The following is an 18,793-nucleotide window of genomic DNA, read 5'->3' as shown; positions in this document are numbered from 1 at the left end:
CTCTCTCTCTCTCTCTCTCTCTCTCTGTCTCTCTCTCTCTCCTCTTCATCCTGCTACTAGGAGAAAGAAAAACAAAATTCTTGTAACATTTGTGCATATTTATGCACAGTCAAAAAAAAAAAAAAAACCAAAACCCCAAATGACCAAATTCCCACATTATCCATAGGTATGTATGTATATATATAAAACTTTCTTTCCTCTGAGTCTCCCACCTCTGCCAGAGGGTGGGTAACATGCTTTATCATTGGTCCCCTGGAATCATATATGATTAGATGTCAATAACTATCCTCTGACTGGACATTACATTAGTCAGGGTTCTTAAGTGTCTCAAAGTTGTTTGTACAATATTGGCATAGTATAGATAATTCTCTGGGTCCAACTCAACTTAAGTTCATACAAGTCTTCTCAGATTTCTTAGAAACCATTCATTTCACAGTTTCTTGTGCCATAATAGCATTCTATTGCATTCATATGCCATATTTTCTTCAACCCCCTTAGTTTCTAGTTCTCTATCACCACAAAAAAAAGCTACTATACGTATTTTTGTACATATGGCTCTTTTATTTCTTTCTTCAATCTCCTTGGGTTATAAGCCTAGCATTGGTATTATTGGCTTGATGGTTTGGGGGTTATGGTTTTAAATTGCTTTCTAGTATGTCTATATCCATTTATAGCTCAACCAAGAGTGCATTGATATGCCCGTTTTTCTGCAGCCCCTCCAACATCTGTCATTTTAATTTTTTGGTAAAATTTGTCAATCTGATTAATGTGAAGTAAAACCTCAGAGTTGCTTTAATTTGTATTTTTCTGATTATTAGTGATTTGGAGCAATTCTTCGTATGGCTTTTGATAGCTTGGATTTCTTCCTTTGAGAAGTACTCTTTCATTTACTGTCAATTGGTGAATGGCTTTTATTCCTACAAATTTGAATCAGTTCTTTATATATCTTGGGAATGATGCTTTTATCATAAAAACTAGACCTCTTCATGGATGACCTCCCTTCCAATCCGTTCCAGAATTATAATTTTATGACATACTCAGCTTTTCCTACCTCCAAGTTGTAAGATGGCAATTATTTTTTCTATATAATTCCCCATGTTAAGTGTGAACTTAGAGATAGCCAAGTGATGAAAGACTAGAGAGTCTTACTAGCCTTTGGAATCTGCCCAGCCTGGAATGTTCCACTGGACTTTTAAAGCACTTCCTAAAATTCTGTATGTACTTCTGGAAAATGAGGTACCTAAAGACATACATTAAATATGGAATGATTTGATTGTTAATGAACTCCTAAATTCAGAGGCCTCCCAAGGGTTATCTGATATGAAATATATTGATATGCATGAATTATGCCTAATTCCTAATGCTGCAACTACACATGTAAGAGACATCATCAGTTAAAGAAAGAGGTGTAAAATCAGTCCCTGTAGAATTTCAGCAAAGGTAAAAATGAGGGAATTGTAGGATTCAGTGCCCAGTGGGGGCTGAGGGAAAAAGCTTAGGGACTTTACTGTGCCAGTGGAGTTTGTTAAAGAGCTGGGGAAAGGCTTAGATCTCAGATGGAGCAGGGTAAACCAGTGGTTCAGAATGAGCCTCTTGACCTTAAGGTTTCTAAAGTAAAATGTGATTGTGATTCATTTAAAACACTATACTGGGTTACTGAGGAAGAGAGCGTGATTCCTCAAGAGGGGTCTTTAAAAATAGAATAGATTCTCATCTCTCTGAGGTGATGTGGTATATTTTTGCCCAGGGTCAAGGGAATTGAATACGTTTTTTCCTTACCCGTACTTTCAGCTTTGTAATTTTAGAGGATGTAGTCTTTGCTGAAGCTTAGTAGTGATCTTATATCAGGACATTCTTTCTTAGAGCATTGCAAAACATTTGACTAAATGGTATACATCCCCTCCTTTGAATGGATATCCCTGCAAATAATGGCATGAATTAACCATGCTGATTTAATAGATAGTTGAACTAAGTCACAAAGAGATTAAGAGCTCTCTCTCAAGATAAGATAAGTCAGTTATCATTTAGAAGGTCTGGATTCTAATGGGGACTAAATCTCCAGCTGCTCCCTAAAGGATTAAAAGCACTACTTTCAATGCACAAATCTAATACTTAATGATTTAGGAGTATCTAGCAGAGATCTCTGAGTGGCTTTGTTGAAGTGGCAGGCTTGAATTGAGATGCAAATACCTGTCCTCTTTGTGGACACCAGCTCACTTCCTTTCTCTGGCCTGCATTTCTAAACTTTTATTTGCAGCAATATTTTAAGTTAATTATAGGCATTCTAAAAGCTCCCACACTTCTGTGTAGTACTTTTTAATGCACTGTGATTAAAAAAAATTAACCACTGGTTGTTGACCATCATTCTCTTCTCTGTGGGCTATGCATAACTGGTATACCAGCCATGTGCTCTAATGAAAAGGACGTAAAAAGTATTCCCCCAAAGATTTAAGAGAACCACGTATTCTGTGTAATTGTTATTTTCCTGGTTAATCTCCTCTCCATTTGTGTACCTGCTAACAATTTTTAATTATGCTTCAATTATCCCATGTTTTATAAATAACTTGCTCTTTTTTTTTACCCTCTTATTAGCTTGGATAGTTTGCAATGCCCTATGTTGGTATGCCAGCATCATATGATTTCCTAAGAATAGCCAGGTAATTTTCTGTAATGAATTTGTCCAGTCAACAATACAACTAGTCATGAAAGTACAAGACCTACATGCACCTAATATAGTACGATGGGAAAGAAAGATCTCGTCATCATACTCTTGCATTCTTGTATTTTATCCACTTTATGCAAAAGATGATCATGTTCTGTCAAATGGGTAGCCGTGGGTGTCCAAGGTTGTGGTGAGGACTTAATGAGATAATGAACTTATGTAAAAAACACTTCAAAGAACTGTAAGCCATTACACCAATGTAAAGTGTTGCTATTACATTAAAACTTTGTGGTTTTTTTTTTCTTTCCATTTTAGGAACTAAAGCTTATGGTTAGGACAGAGAATATAAGAGCAGAGAAAGGTGAGCACTGGTCAATATAAATATTTGACATCCTGATGGATTGATGTTCTTGGATCTAACGTGACTTCTTTCATCTCCAGCTATGATGGACCATCCGTTGTTGGATTTCTCCAGGAAAACCCAGCCATTTGCTCATCTCACCATTAATGGCACCAATATTCCCTCAGGTAAGTTCTCTGGGCATCCAGCCTAAGAAGTATTTCAAAGACTTCTATCAGTCATTTGAATACTTAAAGCTACTAATCAGTCACTAGATCACTGCATGCTCTTTGTCCCACCAAAGGAAAGATCATTTTGCTCTTAAGATGATAAACATTAAAACTCTCCCTAGAAATTGAATCTTAGCTTTGCCAGAATATACTTTCCTCATATTTGCATTTTTAGCCAGCAGTCAGACATATTGCCAACAGGTACTTATTGATAGGGTCGTGGTCCCTGAGCCTTAGGTAAACTCAAACAAAAGTTGGGGCATTCCCATTGTTGAAGAAGGTAATTGAAGTCTTTTGGGAGTTGTTTATACTCTTTCAAGTGACTCTTTCAAGATTATTGTTGACTTAGCTGCCTCTTGCAGTGGTCTTGCTGGAGTCATGGGAAACAGGCTTCTAGCTAGTGAAAAATTCTGTGCCTCTCCTAAGAGTGAACGAGTTACTTAGTCAAGAGGACTATCACGTTACATTGCCATTCCTGTGTAAGAGGCAATATTTTACATGGTTTCTATAGGTAAGATTTAGTTTAAAAATCTATGGATTTGGGCAGCTAGGTGGTGCAGTGGATAGAGCACCAGTCCTGGAGTCAAGAGGACCTGAGTTCAAATCCAGCCTTAGACACCTGACACTTACTAGCTGTGTGACCCTGAGCAAGTCACTTTATCCTGATTGCCTCAACAACAGCAACCCATGGATTCTACCAATCAGTTTTCTGGGAGATGGGAGGGTCAGACCTGAGACATTAGCATAGAGAGCTCCTAGTGTGGAATCTCCCTACAATGGTGCAGATGCACAATTAATTATGTCTTCTAGAGTTGCTTGGGGGCACTGAGATTAAGGAAGTGGCCATGAACATAAAGCTAAAAAATGTCAGAGTTGAACCAACCAGGATATTATATTAATAATAACCACATGAATAGATAAATCTAGAATTTTTTCCATGATGGTTATATTATATCTAATAATAAGAATGAGCCTTGGCTAGCTAGAACCCTCAAGAAATGAGTTGTTCTATATGACTACAATTTCCAGGTAAATGAAAATTTATTCCTTTAGTTGCCAAAACTTCAAAAAATTTAATTTTGCAATGAAATCTTTATAAAATATATATTTCCTTGCTGTAATAAGCAAAATATACTGAATGTCATTTAAACTTTTCTTGGTGACAACATCATAATGATGAACATTTTCACTATTGCCTAACATCATCAGGCCTATTGTTGTGTATGCTAAGTGGTTTAATTTTTCTATGCTTTCAGTCCTTGTGTCTGTTTTCCTATCATGATTTCAACTTCCACCTCTCTCTGCCGTCAGGAATAGCCTTCTTCCTACTTTTATTTTGTTGGCCCTTACTTCCCGTGCATTTAGAAACCAGAAACCAGATTCAATAGAAACATGCCCAGAATAAAAGTGTGGCAAATAGTCTCTGAGTGAGGATTTGAGGTGTTCTCCTACCAGTAAAGTGCATGGGCTTTATTTGGCATGCACAAATCTTGCAACATCTGTTTTGGGTTGAGCCGAACCTTATTTTCCTTGAGCTCTTGGATGTTACCAGATAAATGAGGCTTCCAGACAGCTGTGTTACAATTAGGCAAGATATTTTTATACTTGAAACACTGAATATCTGGCTACTTTTGAGCCCAGTTCTTAGGCTCAGTCTCTGAGATCATGGTGGCATAATTGGTGCAGGAAAGTTTTCTGTGAAATACTCTGGAATGAAGTAATTTGGTAGCAGCCAATGGGATATTTTCTTTGAGGGTAAGCTTGTGCAATTTGTGGCAGAATATGAAAATAGGGTTCTTTAGGTTTCCATATGATTTCCTTGCCAATGAAATGGGTCCTAAATATGTTTTATCAATATATTTTATCTTTAGTTTCTCTGCATCTCCAAAAGAACTATACTAATTTGCTATAATGACTGAAGATTACTTTGCATATTAGCCCATTTTAAATGCAATCAAATTAATAATGAAGTATCACTGTTTACAATAAGAAAATACTATTCTACATTTATTTTTTCAGGTTGTTTTAAATAACCTGTAATAAACCTTACACTGGACGATGTGCTGAAGTCGATTTGGCAATAGCAACCATACCTTTAGGTATAAAAATCTCTCTACAGGCATCTCATATAAAATCATTGCTGAAAAAATAGAGTAGAACTCTTGGATATTTGTGAGGTTTATTGAGTTTGTGCCTGAGTGAAATGAGTTAGTGCATTTTACTGTTTAGGAAAATAGGATTCGTTCTTCTGACACAGACCATTTTCCCAAGCCCGCTTATTTCTTAGTTTCAATAGTGGTCAATAATCTACACTTCAGAAGAAGACTGCTATAAATATTTTTTATTAACTTCTTGGGGCAATGAGAGGCAACCTGGGGTGGTAGATAGTGTTGGACTTAGATTCAGGAACACCAGGGATTCAAATCCTCTCGCTGATTCTTACTGGCTTTACAATTATAGGCAAATCACTTAACTTTTCTGAACCCTTGGCAACTCTCCAATATTCTAAGTATGAGATGTGCTATGGTTTGCATTAATGAAGATAATTTCCATCTGAGGTATCCCTGGAGCTCCTAGGCCAACAAAATCACAGGTCCTTGATGATCTTCTGGAGCTATATTTTGTATTACAGGACAGCCCCAGCTGCATGTAACTACGAAGAGAAATGAGAACCCAGTTCACTGACTGTTAACAGCAATAGAGAAGTCTCGGGCTTCACGGGGCATAAACATCACTTTGTCTGTATAATAGTCATTGCTTCATTTGGGTTACTCAGGCTATTGATTTCCACCGGCATTATTTCATCTTGCTTTCAAATTTGCTGCGGTTATGACAGTGGTGGTTGAGGTAAAGAACTGGTCAGGTCCCATTACTGTAAGGTTCCTTGGCCAGGCATTCAAGGTGTCTCTGGACTGGACTCAATTTATCTCTTCAACTACTATATTATCTCAACCCATTTCTTCAGCCAGACTGATCTACTTAATGTCCCTTTAGCTTGCTAGACATTCTTGTGCCTAGACCATTGTTCTTACCCTTGGCCCAGCCTGGGATGCGCTCACTGCCATCCCTCTCAGCCTCCCTAAATTTCATACATTCTTCTCAATGAATCCTTTCCTGATGTTCCTATCCCATGGTGATCTGTCCTGCCTCTGAATTCCTCTGCATTTACCTAGAGCACTTGTTTAACACCAACGGTATTTTATTGCTTTGTATTGCAATGTGGTACTAGGAAAGGAACATTGGATGCACATTTACAAGTAGATTGTGCTACTTAACTAGCATTGTGACTTTGGGCAATTTTTTTTAATCTCATCCAAGACCTCAGATTCTGTATCTGTAAAGTGGGGATAATGTGACCTGCCCTCCCTATTTTATAAGGTTGTTGTGAGGGTCATGTGTAAATACAGGAAAGTACTTTGCAAAGTTAGAATTGCTATAAAGTGAATGTGAGAAAAAAAAAATCAGTTAACTTCTATTTTTTTTGTCTCAGTTGCCCAGCTAGATTTAAGTTCATTGAGGTTAAGATGCCTATTTTATCCCCACAGTGTTGTTGTTCAGTCATGTCTGACTCTTTGTGACTCCCTTTGGGGTTTTCTTGGTAAAGATATAGTGGTTTGCTATTTCCTTTTCCAGCTCATTTTACAGTTGAGGAAACTGAGGCAAACAGGGTGAAGTGATGTGCCCAGGGTCACACAGCTAGTAAGTGTCTGAGACTGGATTTGAACTCAAAAAGATGAATCTTCCTGACTCTAGGTCCAGCATTCTATCCACTGTACCACCTAGTACAGCACCTATATAATACATATGTTGAATAAAGATGGAGTCTTCTGTAGTCTTTGGTGGGAAGGAAAAGTACCTTTGGACTAAATGTACATTGCAGGGATATTGAGGCTCAGTCATCACCTTTTGCCTTTCCTACTTAACTTCCTTTTCCAAAGCCCTGTAACTTAGACCAGGTCTGTCTAGAGACTTACCCTATACATAGAGAAACTAGCTTTTCCTTTCATTTTCCCATGACCTGATGAAGCATTACAGAGAAAGAGACATGGTATTCACTGTGGTTTGCTATTATTCATATAAATAGTCTTGCTGTAGTACATCAATCATGTCAGAGTAAAGTCCTTCTCTACTCTTCCAGTCATGACAAGGAAGGAACCATGATTCTCAAAGGCTACATTAACAGAGCATGAGCTTAGGGCAAGTTCTACCAAGCCAGAAAGGCTGTTGATGAACTGTGTCTGTTACCTGTATGCCGGACTAGCTAAGTTCCCAGTGACTCATCACCAGAAGGGTGACTACCCCATGACTAATTTTTTCAGTCACAACCAAACAGACCATCTCTTAATATGGACAGTGGGAGGAGCAGGGCATATCCTGCATTTGTCAGGGAAGCACCCACACTGGTAAAATCACAGATCTTTTGAAGTAATAAAGAAGGGCAGGCTTGATCCTAAGGGATGGGTTGGGCAGATGAGATGAAAAGAAGACTTCAGAGGAGTGAAATGCCATGAATTTCTTTCAGTTTCTTCATGGCACTATGTTTCAATTTCCAGTCCTGGAAGAGTTGACTATTCAGGAAGAAATGATGACTAGAGAAATTTTCACCCCTATTTAGCCAGTTCACCTCAGGACCATGATATTATTTAAATTAGGATCCTTATTATTCAAATAAGGAGTTTGCACTTGGAACTTAAAGAGTTGGTCCCAACTAGGAAGTATTGATAAATCACCTCAATGTGAATCACTCCCTTTATGGTTTTCTTCCCCATCCCTTCTCTCCCTTCACTTTTTCTTCCACCCTACCCCCAGTATGAATTCTTCTGATTCTCTAACAATAGTAACTAGCATTTACATAGGGTTTGAGAATGTAAATGTAAAATGTGTTATATCTACAGGGGCATCCCAAAAGTCTCATTTTAAGCTTTGATAGTTTAAAATTTCACTAAGACTTTTGGAACACTCTGATTTATCTCATTTGAACCTCACAACCACCCAGTGATGTAGGTCCTATAGATATAACTATTTTATTATAGTTGAGGAATGGAGACTCAGAAGGATTAAGTGATTTATGCCTTGGTTGCACGGTAAATATCAAAAGTGCAGTTTGAACCCAGATGCTCCCGACCGTAAGTCCACCACTCTGTTCCCACACTCTGACTTGTCCGTAGCTTGCTCTTAGGCATCACTGGTCAACAGGGCCACCAACTCATACATTAAATTTAAAGGTGGCTCCCTCCTTGGTCTCCCAGCCCGAAGGACTTCTATGAAGGAATACTGATCTTACAAATCTCTGAGTGGTTCTATACCACTCTGGAGAGCCGCCGAGGGTATGGAACCATCAGGAAATCATTGGGTTTAATTGAACTTGGCCTTAGGCTGTGTGGACCTTTAGAACTAATTCAGATCCTGCCTGAGCTGTGAACCAGCTCAAGAAGATAGTGAATCATAATGGAAGTCTTGGAACTGTACTCTAAGTCTAATTAAAATCTTTAGGATGTGGGGAAGGGCAGGTTGGTGGAACCAAGATGGTGGAGTATAAGCAGCAATCCAGCTGAACTCTTACAACATTTCCCTTCAAACAACTTTAACTTCTCAAGTCGAATTTTGTATTGGAAGAACAAATAATAGGTCAGAGTGAGATATGTTCCCAGCCTAACATAACTTAGGAGGTCAGCAGGAGAGGTCTGTGACATTAGGGTGGGGGCCAAGCCAGAGTGGCATGGCAGTGGGCAGTACCAGCAGCAGCTGTGGGCCTTGGAGGCAGCTGTGACAATGGAAATAGCAGCTTTGGAGTTTCTCAGCCCAGAGATGATGGTAAAGGAGTCATACGACTGGTCAGAAAGAGATTACAGGGAACCCTTTGCTGGTACTGATTGCAGTTGATACTGATTGTAAACTATTGCCCATATACAGTTCTGGGTCACAGTTCTAGGGTTCAGAGGAACACTTGTGGTCAGTCACAAGGGAGCAGGGGCCCTCATTGCAGTTCCAAGGCAGAGAGGAGCATTAGCATTTGTAGCTACAGGGGAGCAGTTAGTAATCATAACTGAATGTGAGTGGAATGAGCTCACTGATAAAACAGAAGTGGATAGCAGAATGGATTAGAAACCAGAATCGAACAATGTGTTGTTTAAAAGAGACACACTTGAAACAGGATACACAGTTGAAATGAAGGGTTGGAGCAGAATCTATTATTATTCAATGGAAATAAAAAAGACAGTGGTAGCAATCACGACCTCAGACCAGCAAAAGCAAAAATAGACTTAATTAAAAAGATAATCAGAGAAACTACATTTTGCTAAAAAAGAAAATGCCATAGACAGTGAAGTAACATCAAAAAATTTTACAGCAAGTTTCTCTGATAAACTTCTCATTTCTCAAATATATTGGGAACTGAGTCAAATTCATAAAAATAAGAGCCATTTCCCAAATGATCAATGGTCAAAAGATATGAACAGGCAGTTTTCAGAAAAAGAAATCAAAGCTATTAATAGTCATGAAAAAAATATTCTCAATCACTATTGATTAGAGAAATGCAAATTAAAACAACTCTGAGGTACCACCTCACACCTATTACAGGTGGCAAGTACTGAAAGGGATTAGGGAAAATAGGTACACTAATAAATATTGGAGTTGTGAACTGGTTCAACCATTCTGGAAAACTGTTTGGAACAACTAAAGGATTATAAAACTGTGCATATCTTTTGACTCAGCAATATCACTGCTAGGTCTGTATCCCAAAGAGATCAAAGAAAAAAGGAAAAGGATCTATATGTACAAAAACATTTATAGCAGCTCTTTTTGTGATAGCAAAGAATTGAAAATTGAGGAGATGTCCATCAATTGGGGAATGGCTGAACAAGTTGTGGTATATGGTTGTAATGGAATGCTACTGTGCTATAAGAAATGATGAGAGAGGTGATTTCAGGAAAACAAAGAAACAAACAAACAAAAAAAAAAGCATGGCAAGACCTATATGAACGGATACAAAATGAAGTGAAATAAGTCTTCAGGCCTGTCCTTTCTGTCCTGCTTCTCTACCCAAACTGTCTCAAGTTATAGGGTTGACTGGCAGTGAGTATGGATATTCTAGAAGTCGCAAAAATGGGGTTTTCTGGCATTAAACCTAAAAGACTAAGGTACTGATCTTGTACTGTCCATCTTGGTGATATAAATGACTATCTTAATTGAATAGGGAGATTGTTTATATAGACTTCATATGGGATGGAATAAGAGTTTAAACTTTGCACTGTGAACTAAAGGGAAGTCTATTTTCTGCACTTGAGCAGCATTTCATATACAGTAAAAATCTTTCTTATTTGGCATGACTGGGATTTGATTGTTTTGCTTAATTAGTTCTGGTTAATGTATGATTTTTTGGGGGGAGGGTATGATGTAGACTGATGATGTTATTGGCATAGGTAACTCCTAGTAAGGAAATTTCTTCTTCTAACAAAAATTAACAACTTCTACAAGTTATATAGTCATTGAATTGCCCGGGGACACTCAGAGGTTAATGACTTGCCCAGAGACACATAGGATGTGTCAGAGGCCATAATGGAACCCTGGCCTTCCTAACTCAGGCCAATTCTCTATCCACTATGCCTTAAGATTTACTAAATCTGTTATTCATGAGTTATCAACTTGCAATGAGCCTGAATATAATAAAAAACAATCTGAACATAATTTTGTTCTTGATTTAGGAAGCATTTCAGAATTCTATGAATATCAGTTATCGTTATATAAATAGAAATGTGGAATTGTTGGTGTAGAGTTTGATCAATACTGAACACTGGATAGCAGTGACTTTGCCATTTTTTGCCACATAGGAATAAATGAATTGTTCTGATAGGCTATGTTCTTAGTAGAAAGTAAATAAACGTCAAGGGTTTGTGTGACATTTAATAGAATAATGGAAATTTGTGACAGAAAGGATCCTTAGGAATCTAGTCTAATCTCTTCCTTTTGCACATGTGGAAACTGAGGTCCAAACTGGTTAATGGTTTGTCCAATTCCATATAGCAACTTAGTGTTAGAATCAGGTCACCTGATTCCTGGTCAAGTACTGTTTCTAATATACCCCATTGCCTCTTTGTTGTGTGCCAATTAAGTTTTCTCCTGTGTTGAGTTGTAGTCTCAGTTATGAGGACGAGTTAACTTTGAAATATGAGAAAAGGGGAAAAGAGGAAAGGAGATTGTAGGCAGCAGTGTGCTCACTACTCTTACTCTTTCCTTGGAGCCATTGGAATCCCGTTTCTCCTTTCCCTTTTATACACCTCAAACACCTCTTCATGAATTGAAAGTGAAGGTTGAGACAATTGAGATGTATAAGTGAATGAAACTGTCAGTTCTGGTGCAGGTTTTGAGGTTCAATTACTTAATGCTCCGGAGTACCCATTGGTGATTTGCTTACAAGCTCAAAGACCTGTTGAATGTCATACTCAAGAAAGGAACTAAATTTTAATTGTTTTTCTCTTTTTTGCTCAGGCTCCAGAAAAGTGAATCTTTCTTCCTGGTACCATGACAGAGGTTGGGCAAATATATCCAACATGACTTTCAGCAATGGAAAACTAAGGGTCAACCAAGATGGCTTCTACTACCTCTATGCCAACATTTGTTTCAGACATCATGAAACTTCTGGTGGTCTGGCCACAGAATCTCTTCAGCTGATGGTGTATGTCACTAAAACCAACGTGAAAATCCAAAATTCTGATACTTTGATGAAAGGAGGAAGCACTAAATACTGGTCGAAAAAATCTGAGTTCCATTTTTACTCCATAAATGTAGGAGGATTTTTTAAACTGAGATCTGGTGAAGAAATAAGTATCCAGGTATCCAACCCATCATTACTGGATCCTGCTCAAGACGCAACTTACTTTGGGGCTTTTAAAGTTAGAGATATAGATTGAGCCTCAAGTGTTACTGGTAGTAATTATACATTTCCTAGGATCTGTGTTAATTTTTCAAAATATGTCAGAAAGATGTTTCATAGCTGTGTCAGACTACTAGGAGACATGACTTAGAGCCTTCTGAGCAGAATTTTACCCTCAGATGTGTGCCTTTGACTCTGTGTGTACACGTACAAAGGGAGTATCTGGACTCAAGATATATTCCAACATACAGGCTTTATTACACAATGGTTTATATATTTTGTAATAAATTCCTAGAATTAAACTGGAGTGTGGCATTTATGGTTACCTTCATGAAACGCTGCATTTGGGCTCTTAGAAGGGGCTGCACTTGACGCCTGGTCTTGCTGCAGTTTCATGCCACTAGGAAGCCAAACCTGATAGGATTTTATCCGAATTGCAAGAGGGGGATCATCTGAAGAGTTGAGTTCTTTTGAATTGTTACATCATGCTAGAACCTGCAAATAATTTTTTTTCTAAAGAGGAAAGAAAAAATATGTATTTTTATATAATATCTAAAATTATATTTCAGATGTAATGTTTTGTGCAAAATATGTAAATTATATTTGTGCTATAGTATTTGATTCAAAATATTTAAAATGTCTTGCTGTTGGCATATTTAATGTTTTAAATGTACAGACATATTTAACTGGTGCACTTTGTTAATCCCCTGGGGAAAACTTGCAGCTAAAGGAAAGAAAGATTGTTTGCTAATAGCAAATGTAATATATTTCTTTGTTCTTTTTAACTTAATAGATTTTTCAGACTTGTCAAGTCTTACGCAAAAATTAAATGAATTCCATGAATAAAGAGTAGAATGTTGGTCACCAGGTGCCTTTCAAATCTAGGAGCTAATTGACTTTAGGAAGCTGACATTGCCAAAAAGAATACATAATGGGCCATTGAAATCTGTCAAGAGTATTTATGTAATGATTGAACAGGTGTTTTTTCTACAAGTGCTGCAGATTGTGGATTTTAGATTTTTTTCTAAAGTGTAAAGTTATCAGAGGCATATTGGCCAAAGAAACCATCTTCAATTTAGTAGGGATAATTGTATACTATACAATAAAAATATTTCCTTTTTTCTTTTGGTATGAAAATAAATTTATATGAAAAGATGCTTTGAATGCTGTGGTTTCCTGTTATACTCGTTTTTCTCTGTGATCCTTTTCTCCTCATTATATGATTAAGTAGTTTATAGCTGTTCCCAAATTTTATTGGGAGAAATGTGGATTCAATTAAAAATAAGGAACAAAGTCCATTAAATTAATGAACCCTCGAACTCTGATAAAATAAATGGTGAGACATTTGCATGTGTGTTGGTAATCACAAGTCAAAGAGGCTTTGCAAGTTAAAAAAAAAAGGGGGGACCCATACTTATACTGAAGACCAAATATACTTAACGCCAGGTCAGATTGTCCTTGGGGACAATTTGCCCAGCGACCCAAGGGATCACCTGCCATTTTTATACTTTTTTTTCCGTTGTAGAGGAGGAAGCAAAGAGGACTAGCACCATGAGAGTTTGCCTTTGGGAAGCTATTTAATGCTGGCGAACTAATTAAAGGCAAATGATATAAGAAAAGGAGCCACCTGATGAAGATCAGTCTGCAATAATTATGTTGTAACCTTAACACTAGCAGGCATGGAATCCTGATGGTAGTGACAGGAAAGAAAATAATGAACAAATGCTATCAGAAGAAATACTGAGTTTTGCCAAACATAGAAGTAATGCTAACGTCCAAGTCATACCTAAATATAACCATCCAGTATTATTTTATTTATTTATTTATTTTTGTTTTTTGGTGAAGCAATTGGGATTAAGTGACTTGCCCAGGGTCACACAGCTATTAAGTGTCACGTGTCTGAGGCTGGATTTGAACTCAGGTCTTCCGGTTTTATTTTTTTTTTAAAAACAAGCTCTGATGCTGTTCTTCAGAGACGCGCAACATATGCTCATAGGAAATGTAACAAACTTCAAAATAAGTCTGTGAGGGAGATTGGTTTAGTGAAAGCCACCTGACAGCAGGGACATTTTAGTCATTTTTGTCTTTTCATCCCTAATGCCTAGAGCAATGCCCGGCACATAGTAGGAGCTTGGTAAATCCTTGTTGAATTGATATGCTATAAATTTTTCTTCCAGTGAAGTGTAATGTCAATTTAATGTAAGTAAAATGTAATCTCTCTGAGGGTGGGGGTTGTTTTTGACTTCATTGTATCCCTAGTGCCTAGCACAGTACATTGCATATATTAAATATTTGATAAATGCTTGTCAGATTGGATTGAAAATAGGAAGTTTTTTTCCTCTGCGGAAATGATGCATAATGCTTAGACAAGCCTGACGAGGGCATCTCAAGTGCTGATTGTAACCTAATAATATTGATCCCCTCTTTTTTCCTCCATCAAAGATACCTTTGTTTTTCTCTCATTCATTCTTTCCTTACTTTCACAAATTTTCTTTCTCTTCTTTCTTTTGTTTTATCCTTTCCTCAAAGGACTGTTGTAAGGAAATCATTTTGTAAGCTATTGAGCCCTGAGTAAAGGTGAGTTATTATTCTCCCATCCATGCCTTAGGATTCTCAGTGGTATGAAAGAGCGTTGCTTCTCCACACAAGAGGTTCTCAGGCTCAATGGGCGGCTAGCTTCTAGGGAGACTCTCAAATTGGGTTATGGCAAAAGCTGGAAACCAGTCATCTAGGAAGTTTAGTTATATAATCAGGCATGAATGGGACGCATGCCGGAAAATGAAAGCCTACTAAGTCTTGTGACAAATAGAATTGTTTGTCTTTTCCTGGTATAGTGGAATGAGAGTTGGGTCAGAAGTCAAAAGACCTTGGATGACTTTAGCTATGTGATCTTGGGTAAGTCACAATTTTCAGGAGCTGTAAAATGGAGATAACAACATATGTACGACCTGCCACAAGGTTATTGTGAAGAAAAAGTTTGTAAAATTCTGTATAAATGTGAATTCTTGTTACTCCTCCACTTAAGGGAGTTCTTCAGTTAAGTTCAACAAACTTTTATTAAGCCTTTGATCAGTGCTTGTGTCCACAATGCTGTGCTAAGAACACTGACCTATTTTTTCCTGAACAAGTTTCTGTAACATATATGTTCCATGCTGCTGAATCTTTTATGATTATGGAGAAAGATCAATCTTTTCTATTTCTTCCTTCCTTTCTCTTTCTCTTCTTTCTTTTTTTCTCTTTTTCTCTTTCTTCCTTCCTTCCCCCCCACCTTTCTCTGTTTCTGTCCCTGTTTCTCTCTCTCTCTCTCTCTCTGTCTCTCTGTCTCTCTGTCTCTCTGTCTCTGTCTCTCTCTCTCTCTCTCACACACACACACACACACACACACACACACACAGAGTATGGAGTAACTTTTCCTTTCTTTCCTATAGTGCCTTCTCATTTCATATCCATAATAAATGGGAGTTCCATTTTCCCAATTTTGCAAGCCATAATTTGACCCTCTTTTGGCAAGTGTCTGTTTTGTGTCAACAGCTTTAGTTTGACTTAAGATGTTAATTATTGGTCATATATTTACATTTCAATTTTATTTTTGCATATTAAGTTTAAATTCCCCTATCATCACCAAGATTGTTTTACTAGAAATACCAGAAGTCTCCAACAGAACCACTAATATAGATGGTCTCCTAATTTTCCACCAGAATACCAATCTTGTGTAATTGTAGGATCTTTAAATGTTTAAGCTAGTGATCAGATATATTATACTCAAATCACACAAACATACACATATATGAGTAGTGATTTTTCTTTGAAAATTCAGGGTGATAGTTACCAAGCACATAGAAGCAAAGCACATGTTGATTACTTTGGAGAAAATTTAGCTCTAAACCAAACACACTAATTTACCAAATAATATCTTTGTATGGGTAATTTTAGCTTTAATGCAAAATCCTAACCATATTTTTATACAAAGACACATGCATTCAAAAACATAGAGAAGAGGATTATATCTTTCCAGAATTCTGATGTAGCATTTGATTGCATGATACCGGCTACTAGAAATACTGATATTACCAAGCATGGGGGTGGGGGGAGGCAGGGAAACTGAGAAAGAGAGAGAGTGAAATTAACAGACAAATAGAGACAGTTGGAAGCATTTGCCTTCCAAAAACACTATCTTAGGTGAGTTAAAAGACAGAGAATATCTTGCCAGGGGCCTGGTAAATTATTTCAGCTGTGAAGATCTGCTTTTGACCATTGGCATTCATAGAGTAGTGGACAAGGTGTGTGGGAACACTCAGCCCATACTTTATGTAGAACTATGTCTCTGACCCAGAAAGGGCAAGTATTTTGCAAGGAACCAGGGGGAAAAAAAGCTACACTATTGGGATCAATAAAACGATAGGGTAATTTCTAGTCTGGCAAAAGTCAAATTCTTCCAAACTGTTATGATGTTGCTCCTAGGCAGGCAGAAGAGAGGAAGAAGGTAATCAGAATCCTCTGATTTCCCTTTTCTTCTCAATAGCCCATTGTTCTCCAGTTGGTAATGGTGGTGAGGAGCTGATATTGCACTTTTGGCCTATGTTTAGGTTTCCTTAAATCATCGGGTTGGGAGGCGGGGATAAGGTGTACTGTACCTGCTGACATTCCAAAGTCAGCAGAGATCAGAGAAAACCACCTTACTAGGTACAGAAAGTAGTTTCTGTATTCAGAGGCTCATCAAGCTAAATTTGCAAGGAAACTCAGCGGCTATCTATCTAATTGGGCCTTGCCATTTTACAGATGAAGAGACTGAGATCCATGACTTCACCATAGCTTACATAGCTAGCATTAGAGATGGGGACTGAACCCAGGTCATCTAACCCCAGAGCCAGTGCTCTTTCATCTCGTGTTCCCTTTGCTCTAATGACACTGCCTGAGTAACCCATCCTTACACATTTACTCAAGCTAAATTTACTACTCTCCCTACTATAAAGTAGCTAGAATTCAACAAGGTACCAGCTAGTTCACTGGCGTCCCATCTGTGGTAGTTACATAGCACATGTCAAGTTCAGCTTTCATTTTGCTTTGGGTCCTATTAATCAATTATCTGGCTTCACTGCTATGAAATTGAAATACGTCTCCCTGTAGCTGCATTTATAAATGTTAATTAGTTATTGATTCACATTATTATGATTTAGTCTTGTGTCCATTTTTACAATCAATGCTGTGTATCCAGTGAGTGTTAGATTTCTGTTTTATGTCTGAAAAATCTATCTTGTCAGAGTTTGTTGATTAATAATGTTTCTAGGATACCCTTACTCTTTCTAATCCCGTCCCCCCTCCCCCTTTTCTACTTCCTAATCACTCTGTACTCTGATAAATGATTTCTTTTTACAAGGATATGACACAGTTCCATATTGACCACATATTTTGGCTAACCATAGTATCAATCTTGTTGATATTATCAAAATGTTGCAGTTATGACATCGCTAATAGCTTTCAACAGCCTGCTGAAGGAACCCAGACTGTTTTCCTTAGAAGAATTTTAAGAGGTGAGACATTGGGGGAGGGGAGGGGATGAAATGATCCAATTGCCTAACCCATCTGCAGCAGTAAACACTGACAGTCCCAACAGAGGCTTCATGAATGAGATTTATAGGGCAATAATACATAAACTTTCGTTTTGAGTAAATGACTCTCAACTAGGTGGCCCAGTGCATAGACAGCTGGGCCTAGAATCAAGAGAATCCAAGTTCAAAACTAGCCTCAGACACTTATTAGCTTGGTAAGGAGCTTAACTTCTGTCTGCCTCAATTTCCTCGCTGTAAAATGAGAATAAAAATAGCACCTACCTTACAAGGTTGTTGTGAGGATTAAATAAGGTATTTGTAAATCACTTAGCACAGTGCCTGGCACATAGCAGGCTCTTAATAAATGTTTGTTTCCTTCTTTCTGGAAACCATAGGAAACTTTATTTTTCTCTTTTATTTTCATATCTCCTCTTGAGGTTCCATTTTTGTTAAAATCCGTTTTTTTCAAAAGTCTAGGCCTGGTTTAGACTCTTTTTCTCATATTATTCCATCCTATCCTAGGCTCTATTTTCTTTGTATTTACGGTAAATCTAATTCAGCCTCCTTTCCTCCTAGTCGATACAACTAGTGCTTCATTTGATAGGTTTGTAGCGATTGAGTTGGAAAGGACCTCAGATGCTCGATAATCTAACCCTTTCATTTTACAGATGAAGAAACTGAAGCTGAGGAAGGTTAAGTGACTTGCCCAAAGTCACATAATCATGAGAGGCAGGATGTGAACCCAGGTCTTCTGTCCCCAGATCCAGTGTTCTTTCCTACTGTGTCACACCCTAGGCCCAACTAAGAAAAGACCAATTTTTTTTTTTCCAGGTTGGACCTAATTTGGGGTTGGAGAGAGGGTGTGGTCTCTGGAATCATTCAGAGAAAGGGCTGGAAGAGGTGTTTGAGGAGAGTGTTATTGGGAAATGATAGCATTGTTTAAAAATAACAAAATAAAATAAAAAATTTTTAAAAAGGAGTTGTGGAATTGTTTTCTTTTAAATGAAGATCATGAAAATTACATTCTTAAGAGCATCCAAATGAAAACACTAAGTCCTGATTATTTTGCAGTAGTGAGAGGTGAGGATGGTCAAGTTATTTAGCAAATAGGACAAAAAGTCTTCATGCAGCTTCTTCACT

General features: G+C 37.7%; 1 protein-coding gene across 1 annotated transcript in view; it reads left to right on the top strand.

Moving 5' to 3' along the window:
• The window catches only part of TNFSF11 (TNF superfamily member 11), a 54,087-nt gene extending 40,904 nt beyond the window's left edge, over positions 1-13,183 (top strand). Inside the window, exons 3-5 of the mRNA XM_027873782.1 lie at positions 2,978-3,023; positions 3,104-3,190; positions 11,720-13,183. Of these exons, the coding sequence (XP_027729583.1) occupies positions 2,978-3,023; positions 3,104-3,190; positions 11,720-12,141 (555 nt within the window). The 3' untranslated portion in view covers positions 12,142-13,183. The remainder of the gene's footprint in view (positions 1-2,977; positions 3,024-3,103; positions 3,191-11,719) is intronic.
• The last annotated feature ends 5,610 nt before the right edge of the window (positions 13,184-18,793 follow it).

This window comes from Vombatus ursinus, unplaced genomic scaffold (genome assembly GCF_900497805.2).
Source record: "Vombatus ursinus unplaced genomic scaffold, bare-nosed wombat genome assembly UNPS02014802.1, whole genome shotgun sequence".
Classification (NCBI taxonomy): Eukaryota; Metazoa; Chordata; class Mammalia; order Diprotodontia; family Vombatidae; genus Vombatus; species Vombatus ursinus.
The sequence above is the reverse complement of the archived record's forward strand: the minus strand, read 5'-3'. Positions and strand labels throughout refer to the sequence as shown.